Source organism: Accipiter gentilis, chromosome 19 (genome assembly GCF_929443795.1).
Source record: "Accipiter gentilis chromosome 19, bAccGen1.1, whole genome shotgun sequence".
NCBI lineage: Eukaryota > Metazoa > Chordata > Aves > Accipitriformes > Accipitridae > Astur > Astur gentilis.
This window is the reverse complement of record NC_064898.1, coordinates 25,004,380-25,028,291: the sequence shown is the minus strand read 5'-3', so window position 1 is coordinate 25,028,291 and position 23,912 is coordinate 25,004,380. Positions and strand designations below refer to the sequence as shown.

Sequence of the window (23,912 nt, the reverse complement as noted above, 5' to 3'; positions counted from 1 at the left end):
GTAAATACGCCATTTTCCCAGAGATCAAGGAAGAAAATAGCAGCTGCCTTCCCTACAGTGAATCAGATAGTGCAGTGCAGCTGAAGATATTCCAAGTGTTCAATTTTTTAAAAGTTCTTTTAACATTTGACATTTTAATGTATCTGTATCTGCTTACCACTGAGACTTTTTGCTTGCTCCTAGTGGTTTTCCCCTTTTGTTGCAGAGGTTTCCAAGAGCAGCAATACAAGGAAATTGCTTTCCCTATCCATAAGACCAAGTGCCAAGCAGGTCACAATTGGATGGGCAAGGGTTTTATAGAGCCCAGGGTGGGATATATCGCTTTCCAGGTTCAGACACTAACTGATTCATTATACAACATACAGTGAACGAATGGTCTGTGGGTGCTTTCTCCCCTAAACTGAAAGTTGTAAGAAAAGGGCGAGACACTGGCAATAGCTCATTCCTCTAAACCCATTCCCACCAGGGTTTGGGGATAAGAAAGCTTCAGCCCTTATCCCTCACAGACTTTAGATTAGCGTGTCTGCCAGCCAGTTTCTTGCTTCTTGACAACATTTTGCCTTCAAAATTTGCCTTAAGCCGCCTTCATATCGTTGGGACTTCCCTTCCTGCATGGAGACTTCAAAATATCTCCTGCAGGGTTGAAAATATGTTTGTTATACAACAACTGTTTCCTCTGTGCCACAGCAAGATCACGATACTAAGTACAGATTCCTATTTTAACTGCAAGCTGCCAGTACCCTCCCTTCTCTTCCCCAAAAGGAGCTGGTTGTAAGAAAGAACCAGCAATGTGTTCTCCTCCAAACCCTTTCTCAGCTCTATTCATGGTGAGGCAGCTAGGACAGGAACAAAAAGAGAGGAGCACTGCTTCTGTTCTCACCACGTGAAAAGGGCTACTGCCATTTTTTGAGTCCCAAATGGATTCGGTGCTGCTTGTTCAAGTGCTGGAGAGAGCCAATGCTTTACAGCTCTTCTCCTCTGGTATATCTCTGCTCCCAGATTTCATATAGGGAGCTTATAATTTGTCCTAAGGACAGGTGACTCCAATGAGTGGTATAATATCCCGAAGTAAGGCTGCTTCCCATAAATGCCTCAATTCCAGCCAGCTGAGGTCAAAGCAAGCCCAAGAGTCGATTAGGTATGTACCTTCCCTGGATGCTGCGAGTACAGAAAACATAACAGGAGCTTCACTGACCTCAAAGCAGAATGGAGTGCTTTCCAGAAGAGAGCAAGCAGTTGGGATTCATGACCACACCCAACTTCATCCAGCCAAAAAAAGCCAGACACCTAAGCTCAATTCAGTTGCTAAAACAGAGATTTAGTGCTCTTGGACACAAAGCAGATGAGAGCCATGTGGGGTATGACTCTGGATCTAGGGAAGATCCAGTGACCCCAGGGCATCCTGCCTGGCCTTCAGCTGCTGGTCTGAAAGAATCTCAAATGACAAAAGATGCCAGCGTTTAAGGAAGTGAACAGAGTCTTTAAAGCAGGATCCAAATTGAGATTAACACACTTAAATATTGTTACAAAGTTCAGGGAAGTCTCTTCATATTGAGCTCCATGTATGTAAATTAGCAGGCAGAAAAAGACAGCTTGCTATACCTTCCCCCAAGAGAAAGCTGTTTACAAGTGTAAACACTGAATTGTGATGGCATTTGTTCTTGCTTTTTTAAAGCAGGAGAGGAAGTCCAAAGCACAAAGGCAGACCGATTCCCAGATTCCTTTGAAAGTCAATGAGATTGAGGCACATGCCATTTGTGCTTTTGGAAAGCCTCCCTCCCACGATAGATTTTCATTTGGTATTTCAGCTTAAACTGGTTTACATAAGGGCTCGGATTCACATGTAAGGGTGAGTTAAGCTCAGATGACTGGAAAAGTTACTAAGCTGAGCTCTCCTTCCACACTTTTCCCAGTGTCAACTGGTTTTCCCCTGGGAATGGCTGAACAGCAGGTTTTTCTCCTCCTGTACCAATTTCAGCCCTGCAAATTAGTGCAAACTGAAATCAGTTTTATTTCATGCTAATACAATGAGTGAAAGCTGCAGGTGCTTGGAGACACCTATGCATGCTGTCTGCTTTCAGGGTGGTAACCACTGGGTGCAGATAAGCTTCAGCTTAATCAACTGCTACAAGAAAGCAAACATTCTGATTTTGGTAAAATGGGACCTGTTGTAGATGGTATCACCTGCCTCAGCTTTTGATTTGAAAGGTTTTGGGATACAACTTGATAGACCCAGCCAGATAGGCTTGTGCTAGGAAAAGAGTGGAGAAGAAAAATGCCTTCCCAAAATCCGCTTTGAGGGAACGTCCTGTCCTCAGCAGGTCGCACCTCCTTTCCTAAATACCTGCGCTCAGCAGCCCCTGTTTTCATCGACCCTTCATAACACCATTCAGGTTGTGGGATTCGTATCTGAGCCTTTCAGTGCCGGATGCTCGCAGCATCCACAGAGCTGAAATCTGTGATGCTGTCATTCACTACCACAGTCAGTTGCCAAAATGCATACAGTAGCCTTCAAAATATGACTAAGAACAGTCGTATTACACTGGCGAGTTTATGAATATTTATATGGCTTTAGGACTTGAGTCCCTTTGATGATCCTTTACAAACGCACGACTCCATTTAACTTCAGCACAGACGTTTCTGCTTTACCTAGCTATGAATAGGAAATCAGTTCTGCTGAAGTCTGCTGAAGTTTCTTGGATCAGATCCTTCTTCACGTTAGGAAATGACTTCTCTTTTTCACTCATTCAGGTGCCAATACATTTCTGTGATATTTCTTCAGGCATAATTATCATCAGCCCAACAACAGCGCTCATAGAGCCCTTGAACCTCAAGGCATTTTACAAAGAGTCTGATTCAGCCTCTTCCAGTCCTGCTTTTAGCAGCTTACTCATCCTATCTGCATATAAATCAATGGGATAAATTACATGTTACACAGGATCAGGCTTGCAGGATCTAGAGGTGTTGATGACCTTTTTCTGTAACCAGTATGGACTAGACAATTACCAGGAAGCTGCCAATAATGACATTTTGTGCTGCAGTATTTGGAAACCGACATTATCGCGGGATGTGAGACTTTAGAGCTGAGAACCCTGGATCAGGATTCCATGCCTAAGATGTTGTATACTCTATGACCCAGTAAAATAAGATCCTAGAAGAGGCACAGGTCCATAATTAATGTAAAATTGAACAGGTGATTTTTAGCACAAAATTCAGCTTTATTTATGCGACTGATACCCTTATTTTAACATTATTAGAACCAAGTAGTGAAAACATCTTCAAGATTTTGTGTCAATTTATCTATCCCTTCACATGCATATACTGGTAAGAGGGAATACGTACAATCCTCTCCAACATATGTAGCCATAATGAGTTCTAATCAATCTGTTTGTTAGGTCTCATTTTATGCAGAAATTAAGCAACCAGCAGTACAAGCCACGATAAAGTGTTTGCATAGAGCAGGGACAGAGAAAAATGTTCTTCTTCAGGTGTCACTCCCTGAATCTCACGGACCACAAAGAAAAACAGCGGAACACGTGCAATTTTTGAACAGCAGCCCTTTCCCATTCCCCAAGCAAAAAACTATTGGATCGACATACTAAACGTACGGGACATATCCCTCTAGTGGTGTAAACCGACATGGCGCAATTAACCGAACTGACCAGTTAAGTCGTGAGGTTTCAGGGCAACATGAAACTGTATGGAAGGAGGATCCTTTGCCATAGGCAACCTGAGGCCACAGGAAATTATTCCATTGGCGTGTCAAGTACATTTTTAGTAATACTGAAAATAAACATTTCAGGAGCTCTGTGTTTTTTTCTCTACTTGTTATTTCAGAAACAAGGCATTCCCTCCATAGGTTGTACAGACCAGACATAAAAAATCCAACACCTGGACATACGTAGGTTTAACCGTCTAGTCAGATAGACCGCATTTAGATGCAAATAACTCCAGGCTGTCACATTATATCCACTGCAGTAACGTACACTACAAAGCGTAGGTCAAGGTTACAGCGGAAGAGTATTGCTTTTAATATGTATTATTGTAACAGCTGAAACGGTCAAAGTTGGTTTTGTGGAAGATGAATTTACCTTTACAAAATAGTTTTAGGGGAAAAAAAAGCGTGTATAATAATGGTTTGTGGCTGCCTCTGCAATACTATCCTTTTGAGTGCAATGGCTGAAAGGCTTGCCAGTTTCAAAAGCAGAGAACCAAACCACAGTGTAAGTCAGAAGTAAATGCATATTGTGATGGAGAATACTACAGAAACGTGTCAAATAATAAACAAAAATTCCCCAATTACTCAAATTAAGGGCTAGTTATACATTTTGGCTTGCCTTTCTATCTAGAAAAAACAGAATGGATAACAACCCACATTGTTGTTATCTACCCCATGCAATCTTTCATTAATTTACCTTGCCCAGTTTTAAAGCCAGTTTCGTGTCTGACTTCCCTTTCTACTGCGGTTACAAATCTTCTCATGGCCAGCATGCATGTGATGAGAAAAGAAACAAGCACAAATATTTCAAATTATTTATTTAAAGCCAACTGTAATTGAATAGTATCCAAATTGCTTGGATTTTCATATCGTTCCCATTCTGTGCTCCTGGTGTGCCAATGGGATATTTAATAGTTATTTCTTTAGTTTCTGGACTACTGCAATTTCAAACTTTGAAATATTTTTCTGTTAAGAACTTTTAATCTTAAAATGGCTAACCATGATAACAAAAGATAGATCAGAGCCTTCCTTACTATATAAATGGAACCTTCAAAAGCCCAAAAAGCTAAAGTGCATCAAGCAGCCTAGAATCTCCTCACTGTTTACAACCGGTTTTGTGCTTCTGAATCAGTTTGGTACTCTTCCAAACCTCAGTCTTGAAAGCCTAAATCTGGGGAGGATAATCTAGGTCTGAAAAAAATAAAAAGACGGGTCTGCACAAAAAATGCACAGTGATTTTGATGATGTTTTGACAATCTAAGTATTTTATCATTGCCATCACTAAAATCAATTTTGCTTTGAAGGCTTTATATCACTATGAAACATGTTAAACACATCTCTACCTGATGCTGAAAGCAATCATATACAAGCTGAACTGCAGAAGGCAGGTTATTCTTCATGATAGATGTATACATTATGAAACATCAGCATTTACACTAGGAAAGGTCTGTGTTTAGATTGGAGTTTTTTAGCTTACAGAAGGGGAGGCGCGGAGAAATAAGATTTGGAAAAAGAAGTTTGTGTGTTCATCTGCAGATATAATAAATTCTGCTGACCGGCAGGGAATAAGCACTGTGTACAGCCCACAAGGTCTGCCTAAAGCTTCTCCTCAAGTCTTCGGACCTTTTTCTGAAACATAAAACCCCACGATATTATTAGGCCTTTACTTGTGCGCTTTATTCTTTTCCCATGTGTTTCAAGTCTTTCCCTTTTTAGACTCTACTTGCCTTTGGATACCAACTCTGCTTGAAAAGCACTTTGCATATTACGGGTGTAAGTATAGTACGCGTAGTAAGCACCGAGGAAACTAAATAAGGCATCAGATGAGAGAAAACCCCCGTGTAGTAGGCAGTGCTATAAAAAAAAACCTCCTTCCTCCTCCCAGCCCACGAGTACGAGAAACACTTGCCTCTTCATTTAAAAACACGAACCCAGCGCGCTGCCTCGCTCGCGTTACGAACCCTCCCTGCAGCCTACGAGTTAAAACAGAGAGAGGGGGATACCACCTCAGTGCCACCGAACCGACCCGGGGCCGCGTTCTTTTCCCCGAAAACCGGGTGAGGAGAGAGCGAGGCCGCGATGGCGCCCTGCCTGCCTCCCTCCCTCCCTCCCTCCTCTCCTCTCCACAGGGCCGTCGCGCGGGCTCTCTGAGCCAAACGACCTCCCAGCCGGCCTCTGCCCTCGGATTTTCCTTAAATCTGCCTTTTTTACCTCAACACTTTTCTTCCCTCTAAGATTCTCCCCCACACACACCGCCCCGCCGCCTCAGACCAACGCGACGCCGCCCGCCGCGGCCTTCCCGCGCCCGCAGGCCTCAACCCGTCGCCATGGCAACCCGCGGCCTGCCCGCCTTCCCCTCTCCCCGCGGTTCCTCCCCCGGCCGGGCGGGCCCAGCGCTGGTTCCCGCCCGCTGCCGCTGCGCTCCGGGCCCGGCGCCCTTCTCCCTCCTCCCCTTTCCCCTTTTGCTCCTCTTTGGCCTGAAAAGCGGGTGCCGCGATGGCTCCGGCAGCTGACCGGGAGGGTTACTGGGGCCCGCCGACCTCCACCTTGGAGTGGTGTGAGGAGAACTACGCCGTCTCCTACTACATCGCCGAGTTCTGTGAGTGGCCGCCCCCGGCCCCTGCCGCCTCAGTCACCTTCTCCCCCCACCCTCCGCCTTCCTCCCCGGACCTCCGTGCCCTCACTCCACCGACTAGGCCCCGCGGCAGTGGAATCCCCCCTCCTCCGTGGCCCCTCTTTCCTGAGGGGAGCAAATGGCGGGATAACGGGGGCCCCTGCCCCTCAGCTAGCCCCGGCGGGTGGAAATGGCTATTTTCCTGTCCCCTTCCCCCTCAAATCCGAGTCTTAACGAGGGGGTGGTGTAGCCCCGTCTCTCCCCTATGCCCCAGCGTGTTTTTTGGCCCCCACCCCCCCATCCCAAGTCTGTCACTTTGGCCTGTGTCCGAAGCGATGGTCGGGCAGGAGGAGGGTGTCCGGGGGTTTGGGGAGGCATCGAGGGGGTGGCTGGGTGAGGTGGGTCACGGGGGGGCTCGGCACTGGAGCAGGGGTGGTCGTGCGGCACCGCGCGGATGGCTGAAGAGGGGAGTTTTCACCCAAATCGTGCTTGGGGTGCGGTGCTGTAAAGCTGTGGGGGTCTGCAGGTCTGCTCCCCTTGAGAGGAGATGGGAGCATCTGCCCAGCCACAGCCGGTCAAACCAAACCAGTTCAGGGAGGGAGAAGGTATCTGGGTAGGGAAGAGATGGTCTTCATCCTGGAGAGAGACCTTCGCCCAGCTGGTCTTTGATGGGACTTGACCGTCATTAGGTTGCTCTGTTGCAGGTGGTGGTCTTTTAGGATAGCTCGGAGCAACAGCAAGAGAGCAGGCTGTTGTTCTGACCTCAAAACTCTGTTATTCAGAGGCAGTCAGGAACTTAGACATATTCAAGCGCATTTTAGGGAAGGAAGAAGGTGCTTCGACTACATAGGGTCATCCAGCAGGTGCTTGAGAAGGGAGTATATTGTGGCAGCAGGTAAAGGATCAAGCCCTCTGTCACTGATGTTTTGCTGAAAAATTAAATATTTTTGTATCTTGGGTAGTAACTTCAAAGGGTGTAGTAGTTGTAGTTACGCCCTGTCCTACAAAAAGCTTTCATGCATATAAGATAGGTGGCTGCTTTTGGAGTGTTAAGACTCCAGGAGAATAATACAGGCTCGCCTACCCTGAAGTGCTTGGAGTGGGCAATCTGCGGAGGCTTTTTGCATAGCTGGGATGCTTCAGCAGCACCTTAGAAGAGCCTGGCATGCAGGAGATGGAGGGTTCTGGGTGTCCATGCCAGGCTGTGACTCCTGGTTACAGACACTGACATGGGTGAAGGACCAAAATGAATAGTTGTGAAAGAGGTTTCAGAGTGTGGGAGTGGGAAGGAGTACAGGATCTGAGTAACAGTAGCACAGGCGGCATAGGAACTCGGCGGGGGGGGGAAGGAAGTTGGTGTGTAGATTTATGGCTGAGAAGAGACAGGCCAGCTGAAGAAGGAACAAAATTAAATACTCTTAAAATGGGACAAACTTAGAAGTTTTTAAATAGAATGAGACTTTTGCAAAGTGTGTGTTTTCCTTGTCGTAAAAAGTAATTTGTGAGATAATCCTCATAGGGAAGAGGAAGCTCTGTTCCTTCATCCATGTAAAAATAAATTTGACTAGCACATAAGTTTTTGAAATAATCCCTGCATTGTTGGCCTTGTGAACTGATTGAACTGATATTTTTTATCTGCTTCTAGATTATGCAGGAGAAGGAAGATGAGGATGAGATTAATGGTAGGAGGTGGAAAAGTGTGTGTTCTGAAGAAAAAGGGACTTATTGTAGAAGGTCTGGTCCTTCCTTTATGGTTTTTGTGTTTGGGACCACAGTTTGTTGGTCTGTCAGTTGTGCTGAAAAAGATGTGTGTAAGGGCTGTGCTGTAAATTAAAACATTTAAATGGTCCAAGCTTAAAAAGCAAAACAGTAAATAAGCCCACTTTATTTTAGGGTTACCTTAACAGTAGATAATTTCAGTAGAGATGTCAAGAAGGTTTAGATTTTCTTCAGCAATAATTCTGTAATTGCACTTTTGGGGTCAGAGGAAATTTTTTTTTTTTTTTAATGATACGAACCCACTGCATTTAAATCTTAGCCAGCAGAAGTTGGTTGGCAATGTATCTTTCATAAAACAACTAAAGGGTCTTTCCCAACTTTCTCTAAAATACTTAATATGAAGATAATTATTTTGGAAGATCAGAGAGATGTTACCCTGAAATCTAGTTGCTTTAGCAGAAGAGCTGAGAGTATATTCGGGGTCTGTGTTGCCCAGTGGACTTCTGTCAGTAGCTGTGCCTTTATGGCCTCCTTACTGTAATAAAAAAATTCAAATTCAGAGAACAAACAAACCAGAAAGTACAAAAATATTTTTCTCACCTCTCTCCAGAGTTCTCACTGTGGTCATTTTTGATGCCTCTGATACTGTTTTTAAAACTCATGCACAGCCTGTATTATTTTAAGTGTTACCTTACAGAAGAGTGAAAATAGCTTTCTGACTTCTCACTGTCTTGGTACCACTCAGTTAAGCTGATGGTATTTAAAAATTTTGAATTAAATGTTTGGTACAAATAATTCATAAGAAATTATTGGAGGCCCGAAGCTTGAAGAATACTGGCAGGTCCAAATCAAATATATTTTCCTTAGGTTGCAGGCTGAAGAACCAAACTGCAAGCTTGTTGTGCAAATTACATCTCTGTGCCATTTAGCAGTTTGGTTTAATATGCTAATTTTAGTACAAATTGCTACATTGTGTTCCAGAAGCCTACCTGCAGTTCTTTGCCATTCACTCTTTAAAGAGTTAGTGTAAATGATGGTCCCTAATCAATTGTGTGTATTCAGAGATGTGAAGAGGAGGTAAGGTGTTTTTGTAGCACTTCATACTTGCATTCTCTTGATATATCCCAAACACAATGACCTGTATTCAAAGATTCATCTTTTTAATAATGAAAAATGCATTTTCTTGCCTTTCTGAGTCTGCACCTAGCCAGTTTTCCTCCCTTGTGGAGGTGGATGACTAACTGCTCTACATCCTTCTGTAGAATATTAAACCAATTGAAATGGAAGACCAATTGAAAAGAATTATTTTGTTAGATTAACTGTTTTAAGCCCTAAAATGACTCTTATATCTCTCACTGATCAAATCTATTGTATGGTGTAGTAATTCCTCCTTCAGGGTTTCTCAGGAGTTCTGGATTGACTCCTGTGTGCTAGAAGGCAAGTAGTAGAGATGCTTTTTTTTTTTTTTTTTTTTTTTTTTTTCCTTAAACTAATCTTTTCCAGCTCCCAGTGCTTGTATGCTGAATTACCCAAGCTTTTGTACAGCAACTTAAGCAAAATAACAATAATAAAGAAAAACAGCAGCATTCTCCCACCCAAACAAACAGAACAAGGTCACATGTAACTGCTGTTCTTTAACACTAAGTGCTTAAATGTTGCAGTTTACTCCTTATTTTAGCAGGGTTGATGTTTCAGGCCAGTTTAGCCCATGTAGTGTTCAGTCTGCTTTGATGTGAATATCTATATGACAAGTGCCTTACCCTTCTTGCATTCACTGTCATCCCTGTAAGAAGTGTTTGTCTTGTAGAGTATGAGGAGTGGATATAACTAATCTTCATAGATTTCCTTTGTTGAAAACATGGAGAGTAGTATCAATTTAAACAAATACTTTCAATTCAAAGGACCCCTGTGTGGACTCGAGGGCTTATAATTCTCAGTCAGGAGAATCATGGAGGTGAGTTTGTTGTTGTTATCAACTCAGTGCTGTGTTTGAGTTGGACCAAACTTGAGTGATGTTTCCAGGTATGTGAAACGCTGCCTTGAGCTATCATTGCCCATGAGTAATACGCATCGTCTACAACATGACTGCTTTTGAGATAGTATATCCTTATGTTGGCATTTACAGCAGCAAACATCTGGAATATAGCTTCGGGCTTCTCAAGGAATTGGTGAAATCATTTCTTTCTTGGCTTCTGGTCCTGTCTCAGTACTTTCTGCTACCTTCATATAAGAAAAGATATGTTTTTGTAATTACCAGAGTTAAATCCATTGCTTTCTGTTTTCATTAGAGATCTGATAAACAAATATTTGTAACTGTGCTTTCCTTATGGGACCCTTATTTAGGAAAAAAACCCCAACAAAACAACCAAACAGATCATGAGAATCTGCCCACGTTTCTAGCCACTTTTGCTGCTCTTCCTTAAATCCTTCCTATTTTTTCTTCAGACAGGAGATAAATGATTGAGATAAGATGACTGTTACCTGTGTTAGATGTGATATCTCATTAACATGTAGAATGCCATCCAAGCATTCTCTACATTGTGAACAGTGACACAAAAATACTGAGGGTTTGGGTGGGTTTTTTTTCAAGCTTTGCTCAAAAAGGCAGCTGTCAAAGATGTACAGATCTCTGTTTTGCATGGGGATCATTACTTTAGAACTTAACAACTTGCAAAATTTACTTAAAGTTAGAATAATGTCATTAATATTGATTTTTTTGACTGCCACATATGTGCTGTCACCTGTTCCTTTTGGGCGTCCTGCTGTATTTTGCCTCTTTTGCCAGAGGCTTTGGAAAGCAGCCAGAGTTTGTTGGGCTAGGTACTACCCATGCAAGTTAAAAAAATAAAATAAAGCCAACTCTGTCTAGCTTCAAGAGCTGTGTCTGTTCTTTCAGTAATAAAGTGGCAGGTGAAGGAAGAATCATCAGGATTAATTGGGCGTGATCAGCCCAACTGTCTGGCTGTGGCTGAACCATTTAAAGACACCATGACACAAATAAGTTCTAAAGTGCGATTTAAGAGAAGGCAATGTCACAGCCTCACAGACTTTAAGAATGAAATGGATTTGAATGTGTAACTTTAATGACCTAATTGCAGGAAGCCACATCACAGGTTTCCATCTTTAAATTTTTCGGGCTCCTTGAGGGAGCTCCCTCAATTTAGGGGGCAGTACAGACGAAAAGGTAAAGGGAAAATTAAACTAATTGATGGTGGCTATAAAGTCAAGTGGAGTGTACAGAACAGTGCTTAGCTGTGGGATGCTTTTTAAGATGAACGCTTCTAGCTTGCTTTTTGTGCTGTGGACAAAAAAGAAGTTGAAAGAGGGGTTCCTTCCTTCACAGAATAATGTAGCAGAAATTAACTCGTAAGCCAGTTGGATGGTCTCTGCTGTTGTGCTTTCTCATTTCTTTAATAATTTTAAGTGATTTTGAGTCAGTGGCAAATACTGTTGCATTAATTTATTTCCCTTCCCAGGTTGTAAATGTATATACTTGACTTAAGCCTGAAGATAATCTTTTGCACTGTTTTGATGCATTTTGCCAAAATTAATGATTTATATTTTTAAAAAAATATTATTTTTTTGTTTTGTTTTGTTTCTTTGCCACTTTCTAATCCATGATGCATCTCTAGCTTTCACTTCCTGACAGCTTAATTTTCTGTTTTCCCAAGAGCTTTCGTTGAAAGACAGGCTCAAAGGCTTTTGGAAAGTCTACATTGGTCCAATCAACAGTTCTTTTTTATCCATCACATTATGGATATGCTTAAAACTTGACGGATGCTGTGGTAATGGACCACATGTGTGTTTATCTACTAATACTTGTGTAGTTATTAAGTGACAATAAAATTCTTAAATATGGTTTAACAAAGCATTTGATTACTCTGTAATTAGTGCTTCATATTCAGTACTTGTACAGCTAGCAATTGGACATCTGCTACTCCAAATGGTAACAGAGCAGTGGCATTTGTACAATTTAATTTTGCTTATGTGCAAACTAAGGCGGACAGGTTTATGAACTGCGTGATATGAATTTGCAGAATATATATTTGTAGCTAGTTATAGGAAGATTAATGTAAAATAAATTATGGTGAAGGACACTGCTGACTTTTAAATGCCTTTAAATGAGCCTTTACTCACAGATAAAAATGACTGTTGTCATAATTGAAAGACAAAAATGTCTTTAGTCTGGGGTTTGTTGTGTCTTTGTGTGTGTGTGTGAAACTGCTATTTATGTAATGCATTTTCCATAATTGCTGGAGCCTTCCACAGATCAGTGGGGAAGATGTTTTTTAAACAAAAGAAAGATTTAATAAGTGCTGCAAAAATGTTCAAAGGAACTCTGGGAGTTGTCTCCAGTCCCAACAGCTCAGCAGTATATGGTTGTTTTATCTTGCAACGCATGCAAGTCCTAACACACTTGACTTTTTCTGACTGCCTCAAAAGCCTAAAGAGGATCATAGAAGGGTTCATGGATCATGAAGGGTTAAGAAAATGTGAAGAGTTCTTTTAATTCAAAATATGTACCAAAAAAATGAAATGTATAATGCTAGAAGGGAACCCACTTACGAGTGGTTATCAGGGAAAAGCTACTTTTGATTACTTTGAGTTTTCTAGGTGTGGGGCTCTTTATACTGGTCTCATTAATTACAGCCATTTTTCAGTCCATTAGCAGAGGAGCTGAGCTGCTCCATGAATTAAAGGTACTTGGTAATTCTGTGGTTGTGGAAGCACTACAAAGAAGGAAGGAAGCTGTCAGGAAGAGAGAAGTTTCTAGAGCATGTTACAACTCAAAAAAACCAAAGCAGCACTGCTTTAATGTTGATCTTTTACCATTAATTGATCTGAATATCCCCACAGAGGTAAGCTCCTGGTAGAGTCCCAGTGATTTTGCTGCACGCTGTTTAGATTTAAGGCTTCAGTCAGGCACAGACCCTTTTGTCCACTTGAAAATGCAACCGTAAAATACTTGGGGGGTTTGTGCTAGCTCAAAAACCTGAGGTGTCTGACTAGGCTATATTTTTCTCTCTGTTTTTAAAAATTAATTTCCTTGAAGAAATACACTGCATATGCACTGTGATCAGTGACTGAAAAACTGATGTTTTCGAAGTGATTAGTGCAGTCAGGATCTGTAGGGTCATTATCTCCTTTACATGAAGGTCCATTGACCTCTGGCATAGTATGTACTTCAGTGTGTCTGGACTTTGGGAGGCAGAAGTAGCCCTCTCTATCAGTCCTGGTGGGGAGACACACCTTTTGTGCCTTCCCCAGCCTTACAAGGTTCCACTCCAGTTCTTTGCCTTTCCAGCAAATGGTGACTCAACCTGCCCTCCACGTTGCAGAGCTTTCCTGAGGGAAATTCCAGACTTTATTTCAAAATTGAGCTGAGTGTCCAGGAGTGTATCTGTTTCCCAGCTGTGTCCTGGAGCTTTATTTTATTTGGGTTTTTTTGCATTATTCCTTGGTTCCTTTGGACTTGTTTTCTGAATCCAGTGTCCTTGAAGTGACCCTGGAATGATGTGTGCAGATTGTGTGTCTCTTAAGGGATCTCCAGCGGCTTTGTGGGCAAGAGGGTATTTTCCCTTGCAGCCTAGTCCAGGCAACATTGTCCTGATGCTCCTCTCTAACCAGAAGAGCTGGAGAAGGGGACAAGAGTGTGGGCTGGTTCAGCTGGACAAGGTTCAGGATGTCAGTTTGAGACTTGACTTCTAGGTTTGAGGAGAAGGCAAGGCTCGGTCTTCTTTAGGTAGGAAAGCAGACAAGCAGAATTAGAAAAAAACATGGTGTTGAGGGTGAGCTGAACATCTGCCTCTACCTAACAGCATGAGGTGAGTGAAGCCAGGACAGTGTACGTAACTCATACTAGCTGTGACTCTCCCTCAGTTTCTTCCTGCAGATCTGCTGTTCTGTGAGTCATGGGTATATTGCAAAGGACCAGAGTATGTTTTGTATGAATTCCAACTAGTAGGATTTCAAGGCATAAACTTCATGGTCATGAAACATGACTCTTGGAAGCTCTCTGATTTACACAGTGCTTTAATGAGCTCATCATTTGCAGCGGAAGCTCAAGATGCTACTACCCTGTAGGGTGGAATTTTAGTAATTGCTAATTCCAGTTGGATAAGGGTTTTCATTTGGACAAGATCCAGCATCTAGGAATCAGAAGCAGTGTTGGATCAAAGAAGTCATCCTGTACAGCTGTGTAGCATAGTTGAGCATTAAAAATAGTCTGGACACTGACAATCTTGGGACAGAGTATTTCTGCATTAGATCTGTCATTTGTTCATCAGTTTTCTTCATCTTCCCTGGTCAATACCATTTGTTCGTTCAGGCACAGACCTGCTTCCCAACTCGAAAGCATGCTACTGTGATCCCTTCTAATGGATGTTTTGATCTTACAATGAGGAAACCCAGGGATACCTGAAAAATTACTTAAATGTCTTTGAGAGGTAAGATCTGCAGATCTGGCTTTCTCTGAAATCAAATGGGTCAACTACAACAGGGAGCTAAAATGACCCAAAGAATTGATTTTATTGTCACAGAGTGGAATTCGTATTTCTTCTATGGAAAATTGGGCGTGTTTTTCCTCTCAAGTACATAAAAAGGTTTGCTGTGTAAGAAAGGATATGTTTGTGTGATTCTCATTATAGGCTTGATTGCTCTTGGAGGGAGTTTCCAGTGCTGTTCTGCCAGAGACTGCCAGGTCTAGTGCTGGCCCCAGACTGCAGCAGGCAAGCTGCGGAGCCTGCTCTGTGGGTTATTACACTCAGGAGGAAAGCTGCAGGGTGTATTTCTACAGATATTCCCTGCATTCCTCCCACAGGATACAGATTTTTTTCAGGTTTTAAATCTTATAGACTTGAGGAAAAAAAGTACAAAATATATAAACTCAGAGTTGCTCCAGGTGATATTTTACTCATGAGTGAAAACTGATGCCTTTATCGGTTTTTTCCCCTTTGTTTTTTTTTTTTTTTTCCCCCCCAAGTCCTTTTCACAGTTGTAGAAATTACCCATATAAGAAGAGAGAACTAACTGTTATCAACATGATGATCAATGCATGAGTAAACAGCCTGGAAAATTGGAGAAGCAAAACATTTTTCTTTATTTTTTTCAATTTATTAACAGAAATTTAGAAAGAAGATTGGCAATGCACTTTTGTTCATAGTGCCCTGTACCTGCAGATCTGGATTCTGCAAATGGGTATAGTTTAATGCCACCTCCATAAAGCTTCAGCTAGCAGAAGCACTGTGGAAGTTCATGGCTTTCTTTACAAGTAGCAGAGTGAAAACCAGATGAGCATTGCCAGTTTGTATTGGTTGTGTCTCTTTCGAGCTGGTGAGTGCGGTCTCTAATAAGAATCAGCTCAATTGAATTGTGTACATGCCTTGGAAAGCAGCAGAGAAGTGCACCGTGGTAGTGAAATCATAGAGCAGATGTTGTTTTTGCTCACTTAAACAAACTGCTATGGCTTTGTGATCTGTGATATCACAGTTGCTTTTCACTCAGAGGTTTGGGGTTTGGTGGCTGTTAAATCTTTCAAGGCCCAAGTTTTATCTTCCTATGAGGCCCCTCAGAATACAGTCTTCAGCACAATGTCTAACATCAGCACAGTACTCAAATGCTAAAACTCTTGAGTCCATCCCAATTTAATTTTTCTTATCCTTTTCTTCTTTCTCTGTTCTATAGGCTGCAGATAAATATTTTAAAGCTATTTCCTTTTCTTAAATTCATTTCCTTCCAAGCTCTTCACTTTTTTTCCTGCCTTTAAACTCTTCCATGCTGATTTCCACATGGCTTTTGCATTAACTTTTTTTCTTTTTGTCCTTTATGGTACTTTTTCCACATTTGTCTCAAATCTGTCCTCTGAAAGTTTCCTCTGCCAGTCTTTGAGCCACCATTTGTGCTGGGAACTTGGTTGATTTTGTGTTCAGTTTCTGGCTGTTTATTATTCAGTAAAATTGACTTCTGCCCAAATGCTTGCCACCCGCCCTATGAACTGTTACTTTGTAGGTATTATATTAAGTTATATTTATAACAAAAAGACAGTCTTTAAAGCTTGAACCTTCAATGTGTTGTATATCTCTTCCTGTATTTGGTTTAGATAGTGAGATACTTAAGATTTGGACTTTGATCTTACTGTCTTTGTGGAGAAGCAGCTCCACTTTCCCTCTAGATAAATAGCTTGTGCCAAGGTTTGTGGGCAGATAGGCAATTACCAATTTTTTTTCTTTTCATTTTTCAAACAAGAACAAGAAAATTGTCTTGAAATGACAATTGGACAGTGACTAAAGAATAAAGTTGGAGTTAGAGGTTGTGAATCAGGAGCAACAACCTTTGAGTCTTGGGTTAGTGAATTAATTGGATACTGTTAAAAGTTCTTGCTGGAGGTTGTCATATTAACTGGAAAAGCTTATGACGACTTTAGAGGAAAGAAGTGCCTACGTAAAAGAGATAAAGTTGGGTATTTAGGAGTGAAGAAGAAGAGTCTGAATAGTTTCTGAGATCTGGTGCCCTTCTTTTATCATGTGTTCCAGGTAGCCTTAGGATTTTTCATTTAAGGCAGTCCTGCAAAAAAAGATAGTTACAGATGGGATTTTTCTATTAGTACTGCTGATAAGAGGGGGAATGTCACCAATTAGTGTTTGAATGGTTGCTGTGTATCTGAATCAGACAGAGGTTGCTGACTAGTTTCATTATCCCCATGTGCTCTGTTTTACATTTGTCACATAGCAACTCATCTTTTATTTCCTACCATCCAACTAGGGCAAAATGCAAAGGAATGGCATGAGTCATTAGTAGGAGAGACTTAATCGCTCTGGACACCCAGGGGAAGTCCACACTGATAGTAAGAAAGGGAGAGAAGCAAGAGGATTTGGATTTCAAAGAAAGGCCACTCAAACTAAAGCTACAAATATCTGGGAAAGAGCACTGACATGCATTATTCTCTGCCATGTACCATCGAGTGAGCATATTGGGCTCCCCTAATGCTCAGCTCTTGTATGTCACTGCACAGTGCCTGGAAGAGACCTACCAGAGCCTCTGAGATGATACCCACAGTTTACTGTGCCTCAAGTTGGTATCTCTATTTATAGTTATGAGGACTGGCAGATTCTGGGCTGGATGTATTCTGGTAGCTCAAAACTGTCAGCTGCCAAAAGCTGTGCTTTCTGCTTTGGACAGGCCCTGAGGCTTAGAGGAGTTGGTGCAGAAACTGAACATGAAGTTGAGATGGTGACACCAGCATAGAAGAAGAAAGGTTGGAAGGAGTTAAGTATGATGAAAATTAAATGGATCATCACTGTAACATTGTATTGGTCACTGCTTAGTTTTAGCAGTGGCTGCAGTGTAAGCTTCCCTGTCTCAGTTGTTTCCTTCCAGTCTGACATCATCAACCTGTCTTAAAATAACATTTAAAATATGTTTCATTTTGTTTTCCAGTAAAGGCTATAATAGAAGCAAATCTGCCCTTCAGCAACAAGCTTATTGCATGTAATATTCTAACTTTACATCATCTTAGCCTAATCTCTTTAGACTTTGATTTCATTTTCCAGCTGTAAGCATTTGCTTTTAGTGAGCTTTCTAGATTGATATTTCAAATGATCTGCCTATGTCAACTGTTTTTACTTTAAATTTACTTGCAATATGCTTCCAGGTGTACTTCAAAGTAATTGGTCTGCTTGCTATCATCTTAGGTGCATGTTTATCAGGGAAATGATGCTTTCTTTTCCATGAGGCTTCCCATACCCTAGGAAAGCAACACTAAAATACGACAGGATGGTATATCAGCTAATTGTAGTCCAAGTTTATTCCTTGTAGTCCCATTAATTGTGGATATCTTGGATTGGGAATAAAATGTCCTGTAATGGAGCTGTGGACTATCTTATTTGTCCAGGCCGCTTCCTGCAGTCTCAAAAAATGGCCAAGGATAGATTCTAGCACTTTGTTACATCCTTAAATACTGTTACTTTTCATGTAATGGTCCCTTTAAAACCCCAAACCCCTTTATTAATGCTTCAGAATGCCCTGCACTTGTAAGAGTCACAGGTGTGATAGACATAGTTAGAGCCACAGTAAGATTATTAGCAAAATTGGTTTCAAAAGTGAGGAATGTGGCTTTTTGATTTAGCTCTTGTAGCTATCTTTATTCTGGCCTGTCACCTCAGAATATTCTTCTTGCAATTGCTCTCATAATTATCTGTTGAACTTCACAGTTGGTCCTTCGCATTTTGTAATCTGCCCTGTTAACTCTATTCTGAGGATCAGCATTTCGTGCAGACCTTGGATTTCACTCATGAAAGGCTTCAGGACAGATCCCTCTGAAAAATAAATCAGTCATCCTTCCTCAAAAAACCCCCCCATCAATGCAAGTTCTGGGTCTTTAGGTACTTTCTTCTTCATTTGTGATAGCCTTTAAGAATTCCAGTAGGAGGAGGAAGAGGAGGACTCCATTACATTAAACATAAGAATTGGTGACAAAAACGTTGTTTCTTTGAAGTACACAGTTCTTACTCTGATGTACATTGAAGCTTTATTTACAAGAGATATTGTGGTGAACTCATTCATTTTTATTGTGGCAGGTAAGGATGGTCTAGTGGCTAGAGGAACACTTTGGTGTTTAAAAGTCCTGGCTTCAGTTTTATGCAGGTTTCTTTGTGACTCAGGCACCCTCTTCTAGCCTGTCCTCTTCTTGCAAGGATACTGAGGATAAGTGCACAAAAGATTGGGGTTGCTGAGACGCTGCTGTAACAGAGACTAAATAGGTAACTAGTATTTTGGTAACCAATATTTTGGTTACCAAACCAATTTTAGGTTTGAGGGGGAAGAGCAATAACCTGTTAGCCCAGCAATGAATGTTTCACCATCTAAGTTTAAATCTGCATTATGAATGCAAATGTTGGATTTCTGGGATTGCAAGTGTATTGGTTTTGTGTGAAGAAACATGTGGAGCTTTAAAATCTGGATTTATGTAGTATTAGCTTTCACTCATTTTGAGTATAATATGCGTAAGAAGCAAGGTCAGCGTTAGTACAGTCTCCTGTTAGGTTCTAATTTTCTAGCGTCTTCACTACATAGTAGCAAAGCACTTTGCAGAGAGGTGAGGGTAGAGAAAAGGATAGCTTAATTGTAACCTAGGGCAATTCAGAAGCAGTTCAATAAGTGCTTTTGTAAGATGTGCATACCAAAGAGAGGCTTGAGCATTAGAAAATACACCCACACTTTACAGGTTTGAACTAAGCTTTCTTGTGTGTGCTTTGTTAGTCAGGAATGTCAAGAGCTTTTTCTTCTAATTACCTTTTGATTGTTTTGAAGAACACAAATGCAGCACGAAATACTGTAATCAGAGTAAAAACATCTACAAAAATATTAGCTGAACTAGTATGATTAATGCCAAGGGAATGAATTCTGCAGCTGGAATATAAAGTGTGTAAGGCCATAAATCAGAACCTATCGCTTGACACAGCATGTTGGAACTGCTCATAAATGAGCACTGGGAATAAAAATCAAATTGTGTTGTTAGTAATTAATCTTTTTTTTCCTCCTAAAATTACCTCATTACCACTCTCAATCCAGCAACTCACTGAAATGGTTCACCTGTGCAATTTTTGTTCAGAAAGGTATCAGTGTACGTTTACAAATCCTGGAGAAATGGAGAGCCAGCAAGGTAGAAGCAGCGTAGAAGATCTAGAAGCAGTGCCCTGCACGCTGACTTTAAACACTAAAACCTCCCAGTTGGCCACCAGCACTGCAGCAGCAGTGCTGCCTTTACTGTTTTTGGCCTTGTCCCAGCACTTTGACTTACTGGAAGCAGTGCTCTGTTGTGGCTGGGCCCAAGACATGTCCGACTGGAACACAGTGTGCTCACACTAGTGGTATGCATCTGTGTTGGTGCTAGCATCGAGGAGGCTGTGTTCTTGCCTTGTTTGCTTCCTTTTTTTGCCCATGGTGTGTTGTTTTTGTCATATATCTTGCAGCATGTTGTCCACTCTTGTTTGAAACTGTTCCAGCATTCATGGCTTCTTTTGGGATATGTTGCTGCTGCCAAATAAACTTGATTTCTAGGTGTTCTGCCTAAACTTCCTTTTCCTTGTTTCAATTTGTTAGTGCTGGTCAGAATGCTCTTCTTCAGTAATACAAATAATACTTTTTTTTTTTTTCAGTCCTTCCCCCATGTAAATCTGTTGGATTCCAGCTTGCTTTCTTGTAGCTGCTGCCTGGCCAAGGTTTAGGTAGCTGGGGCTTTTTGTTGTTGGTTGGTTGGGTTTTTTAGAACTTACTTTTCCTTTGTAGTACTCCTGGTTGCTGTATCTCTCCCCTCCGTCTCATTTGTCCCTTACAGTTTTTCTCATAATAGTATGTCAACATCTATACAGAGCTAGATTAATGCATTCCTTTGTAATGTACTCACTTTGTCACATTTTTCTATGGTGTTTTATCTACTTTTAACTTTATGATTCCTATGATCTATATGAACTTGCTCTTTAGACTTCTGTTTTTATTTTAAATACTTAGGGAGATCTAATAGTCCATTTAATAACCCTTTAGTTTGAAGTGTTATTTATCTGTACACATTTTTATAGTTCTTCAGGAAGCTTTCATACATAGCTTATACAGTTCAGTAATTGCTTCACTATTTGTTTCCTTCAGTGTTTTTCCTGTTTTGTTGTTAGAAATGTGGTGGCTAATACAAGTTGCAGCTGAATTGCTGAAGTTGCAACTTCAGTTAATGTCCAGGTAAACAAAATCAAGGCTTGCTTAGTATTTGGAAAGGAGAATTACAGGAGGTAAGAAATGGATCTTGTCACTTAAAAATAAACACTCTAAAAGCCCCCCGCCCCCATTTTTTATTTTAAGTCAGCATTGGTCCTGTTCTCCAGCCTGGAGTAACGCTGTGTTGTGTTTTACTGAGTAACGGGAAGTTTATATTGATCCTTCATGCGCATTAGCAAGTAGGGAGTTTAGTAATTACACATTGGCAAAATTCCCGTTGGGATGACTCGATTTTCTCCCCTTGAGGTCCTTCTGAAATATCAAATGGAGACGGGAGTTTTCATTTCCTGACACTCTGAAGTGCAGTTATTGTAGACTTTGAAGTGGAAGATATTAAAAATGGCTGGTGGAAGTGAAAATCTAATTGCTATACTGCCCTCCTGGTGATAAGCCGTAAGCAAAAACAGCTCAAGATTGAAGTTAGTGGCCAAAACAGCGGATTCTGTGTAGTTGTGTCTTCTGAACAATCATAAAGTGCCTGTATTTTGAAATGTCAGGGATAGAAACCTCCTCTGGGCTCTGGCTTAGTTATTATTGACTGATAATATATAGCATATACTGTACGGAAACTTGTTGGATTTTATTCAAATTAATTCCTCTGTTGAGACTTACAGTGCTGTGATAGGTGAGCAGTGAAGTTCTTGTATCTTAGCAAGGACTCCCATGTTAGATTTGAATTAGTTTCTTATTCTTATAAGGAAATACTCTAGATTCCTTCTCAGTCTTTAAGGTGTTAGGCTACCTACTCCTCCAGTTCAAATCTAATTTCCAAGCACCTTTCTGTCTTTCATTGTTTCACCTTATCTGGTGCTGCTGGGCCACAGGACTACCCTTTTTATGCCTGCCTTTTGCTGTTATTCTCTGTGGGTGTTCCTCTTTGGTTTCATATCCCTAGAGATCCTTCCAAGAGAAGAATCTTTCTTTAAAAGAGGGGGTACCTAATGGTAGATGGTTATGCTCTCAAATGTGCCTGAATTGCGTTGCTTTGCAATTTCTTCAAATTTGGTAAACCCTCTAATAATGAGCTGTCGTTCGCACCAGAGCTGCTTGAGATGATTGCAGAAACGAAAGTCAAGAGATAGAATTCTTTATATCTGAAAGCAGATAGAAGGATGATTCAATTCTGCATAATGCCATCTGACAAGCTTGTTTTTATAATTATTTTTATTTTCTTCATGCAGTGATGGAAAAAGAAAAAGCTACGTGATCCAGGAAATGCACTAAAATTGTGCAGAGCACCATGATATCCAGACAATGAAATGGATGTTTTCAGCTTCAAAATCTTCTTTACTTGCTTGCTTGTTTGTTTTACTTAAAGGGACACTTTAACTTTATTGCAACTTAGGCATCTATTTTAGAAAATAGCAGCCACTGTCCTTCTCCTGTTTCACAGTGAGGTGCAGTTGTCCTTAAGGGGAGGCTGAAAGCCTGTAATGAATGTTGTTTTTGTTAGTCCTGATTTTAAATGAGCTTTTTATGTATAGTCAACTTTTTTAGCTGCAAAAATTTTCTTTGCTCTCTGAGGGTAACATCTATTTCTATTGGTTTTGGGACTTGTTGAAACCATAGTAGAGTGAAAAGTCTTAATTTGTTTGACAGAGAAAGAGCATTTTAACATTTGAAAAAATTCTTGCAATTGGTAATTCTTGCAGTCATTCTGTGTACAAACATAGGAAAAAGGATCTCTTAACACTGTGTGAATCACATTGGTCACCTTTTCAAAAGCTGAAGATGACAATTTTTGCTTCTTTTTTATAATAGCACTTTTCCTTCCTCACTGAAAACATCACCTATATTCTAAATCCCAGTGTTGTGTCCTGATGGTTTTACATCCTGTGTATTATTTCTTTATGACTGTGTTCTGTTACAACTTATTTACAACTTTACTTGTTTTATCCTTTTGACTCCTCATACAAATTTATTGTAGAAATTACTTTCTAATGTAGAATTAACTACATATTTGGGGAAATGGAAACTTTATGAAAGTAAGGTCCTTCAAATTTGTGTACTCTAACTGTACCAAGCTGTCTGTATAACAGTAAGCAGTATATTATGCCCACGTTTGCCTGTAAATACTATTTCCTCTTTAAGCTCATACTGTTTTGTCTTTGAGGTGGTCAGTCTTTGTACAGATTTTTGTGTATTTATGATAATATGGATATTTTTAGGGCCTGAAGATGAGTCTGAATGTACATGCATCGTAAAAAAGACTTGTCAGGTTTTGCTGTTGTATTTGCAGAACAGGGTGCAGATGTGGTTTAACACTCATACAGCTGTCCTCCCTGTAGACAGAGGACTGTTGAAATGATGTTTTGCATAAATTTGATTTTGTTCTGCTACCATATGGCATTCTTTCAATGAATAAAACAGTATTTTGAAACAATGGTTTGCATTAAAACAGTCTTGAAAGACTTTTATGAAAATTTGTAAGGTCAGTCACACAGTCTGCATTTATTATGTTTAGACATTAATTTAGCACTTTACCTAATACCATGTATAGTCTTTGTGGACATGGTCTGTTTTACTCCTGTGATAGGCCACCACATAATGTAATCTGGCTTTTGAGCTTACTGAGCTTCACCCTGAAAGCAGGTAGGTTCATCGTGTTGCCCATTTCTGTTGGAAGCAGTTGTTAATACCTCCTCTTCAGTGGGAAGGTTTCCTCTTAATTCTCGCCTTCATTGATTTAGTTTTAGTTTATATCTATTTATTCTTTTGTCAGTATTACCCTTTAGTTCAAATAGCATCCTTTCCTTGGCATTTACCCGTGGTGTATGTACAGAGCACAGTTTTATTCCATCCAGCCGTTGTTTCGTTAGGCTAGGTGAGCTAAGCAATTGTAAGCTCTCATTTATCACTTCGATCTGAGTGATGCTTCTCTGCACTTGATGTGCTTTCGCTTTTCTTTTATTGATAACTGGTGAACAGTGTATTCTACTATTGGCTTGCATGAAGACATTACTGTTTTCCCTGCCTCTACTGGAAATAAACATAGGGGGTTTGGTGCCTACAGTGATGGCTTATAGTCAGTCACCATGCAATCCTAATTCACTTTTCTGCCTCTTCAAATAGATTAATCCTACATTTGGAGTAAGG

The 23,912-nt window shown here is 40.8% G+C and overlaps 1 protein-coding gene across 3 annotated transcripts in view; it reads left to right on the top strand.

Annotated features, from left to right (window-relative positions):
• Positions 1–6,154: 6,154 nt before the first annotated feature.
• ACER3 (alkaline ceramidase 3) overlaps positions 6,155–23,912 on the top strand; it is a 60,305-nt gene continuing 42,547 nt past the window's right edge. For 2 of the 3 annotated variants that reach the window (XM_049823680.1, XM_049823678.1), the window contains exon 1: positions 6,233–6,317. Coding sequence is in view for 1 of the 3 variants with exons in the window: in XM_049823677.1 (XP_049679634.1) it covers positions 6,215–6,317 (103 nt within the window). In the remaining 2 variants the exon portion in view is untranslated. Of the gene's footprint in view, positions 6,318–23,912 lie in introns of all 3 variants that reach the window. The other variant, XM_049823677.1, reaches the window with a different exon arrangement.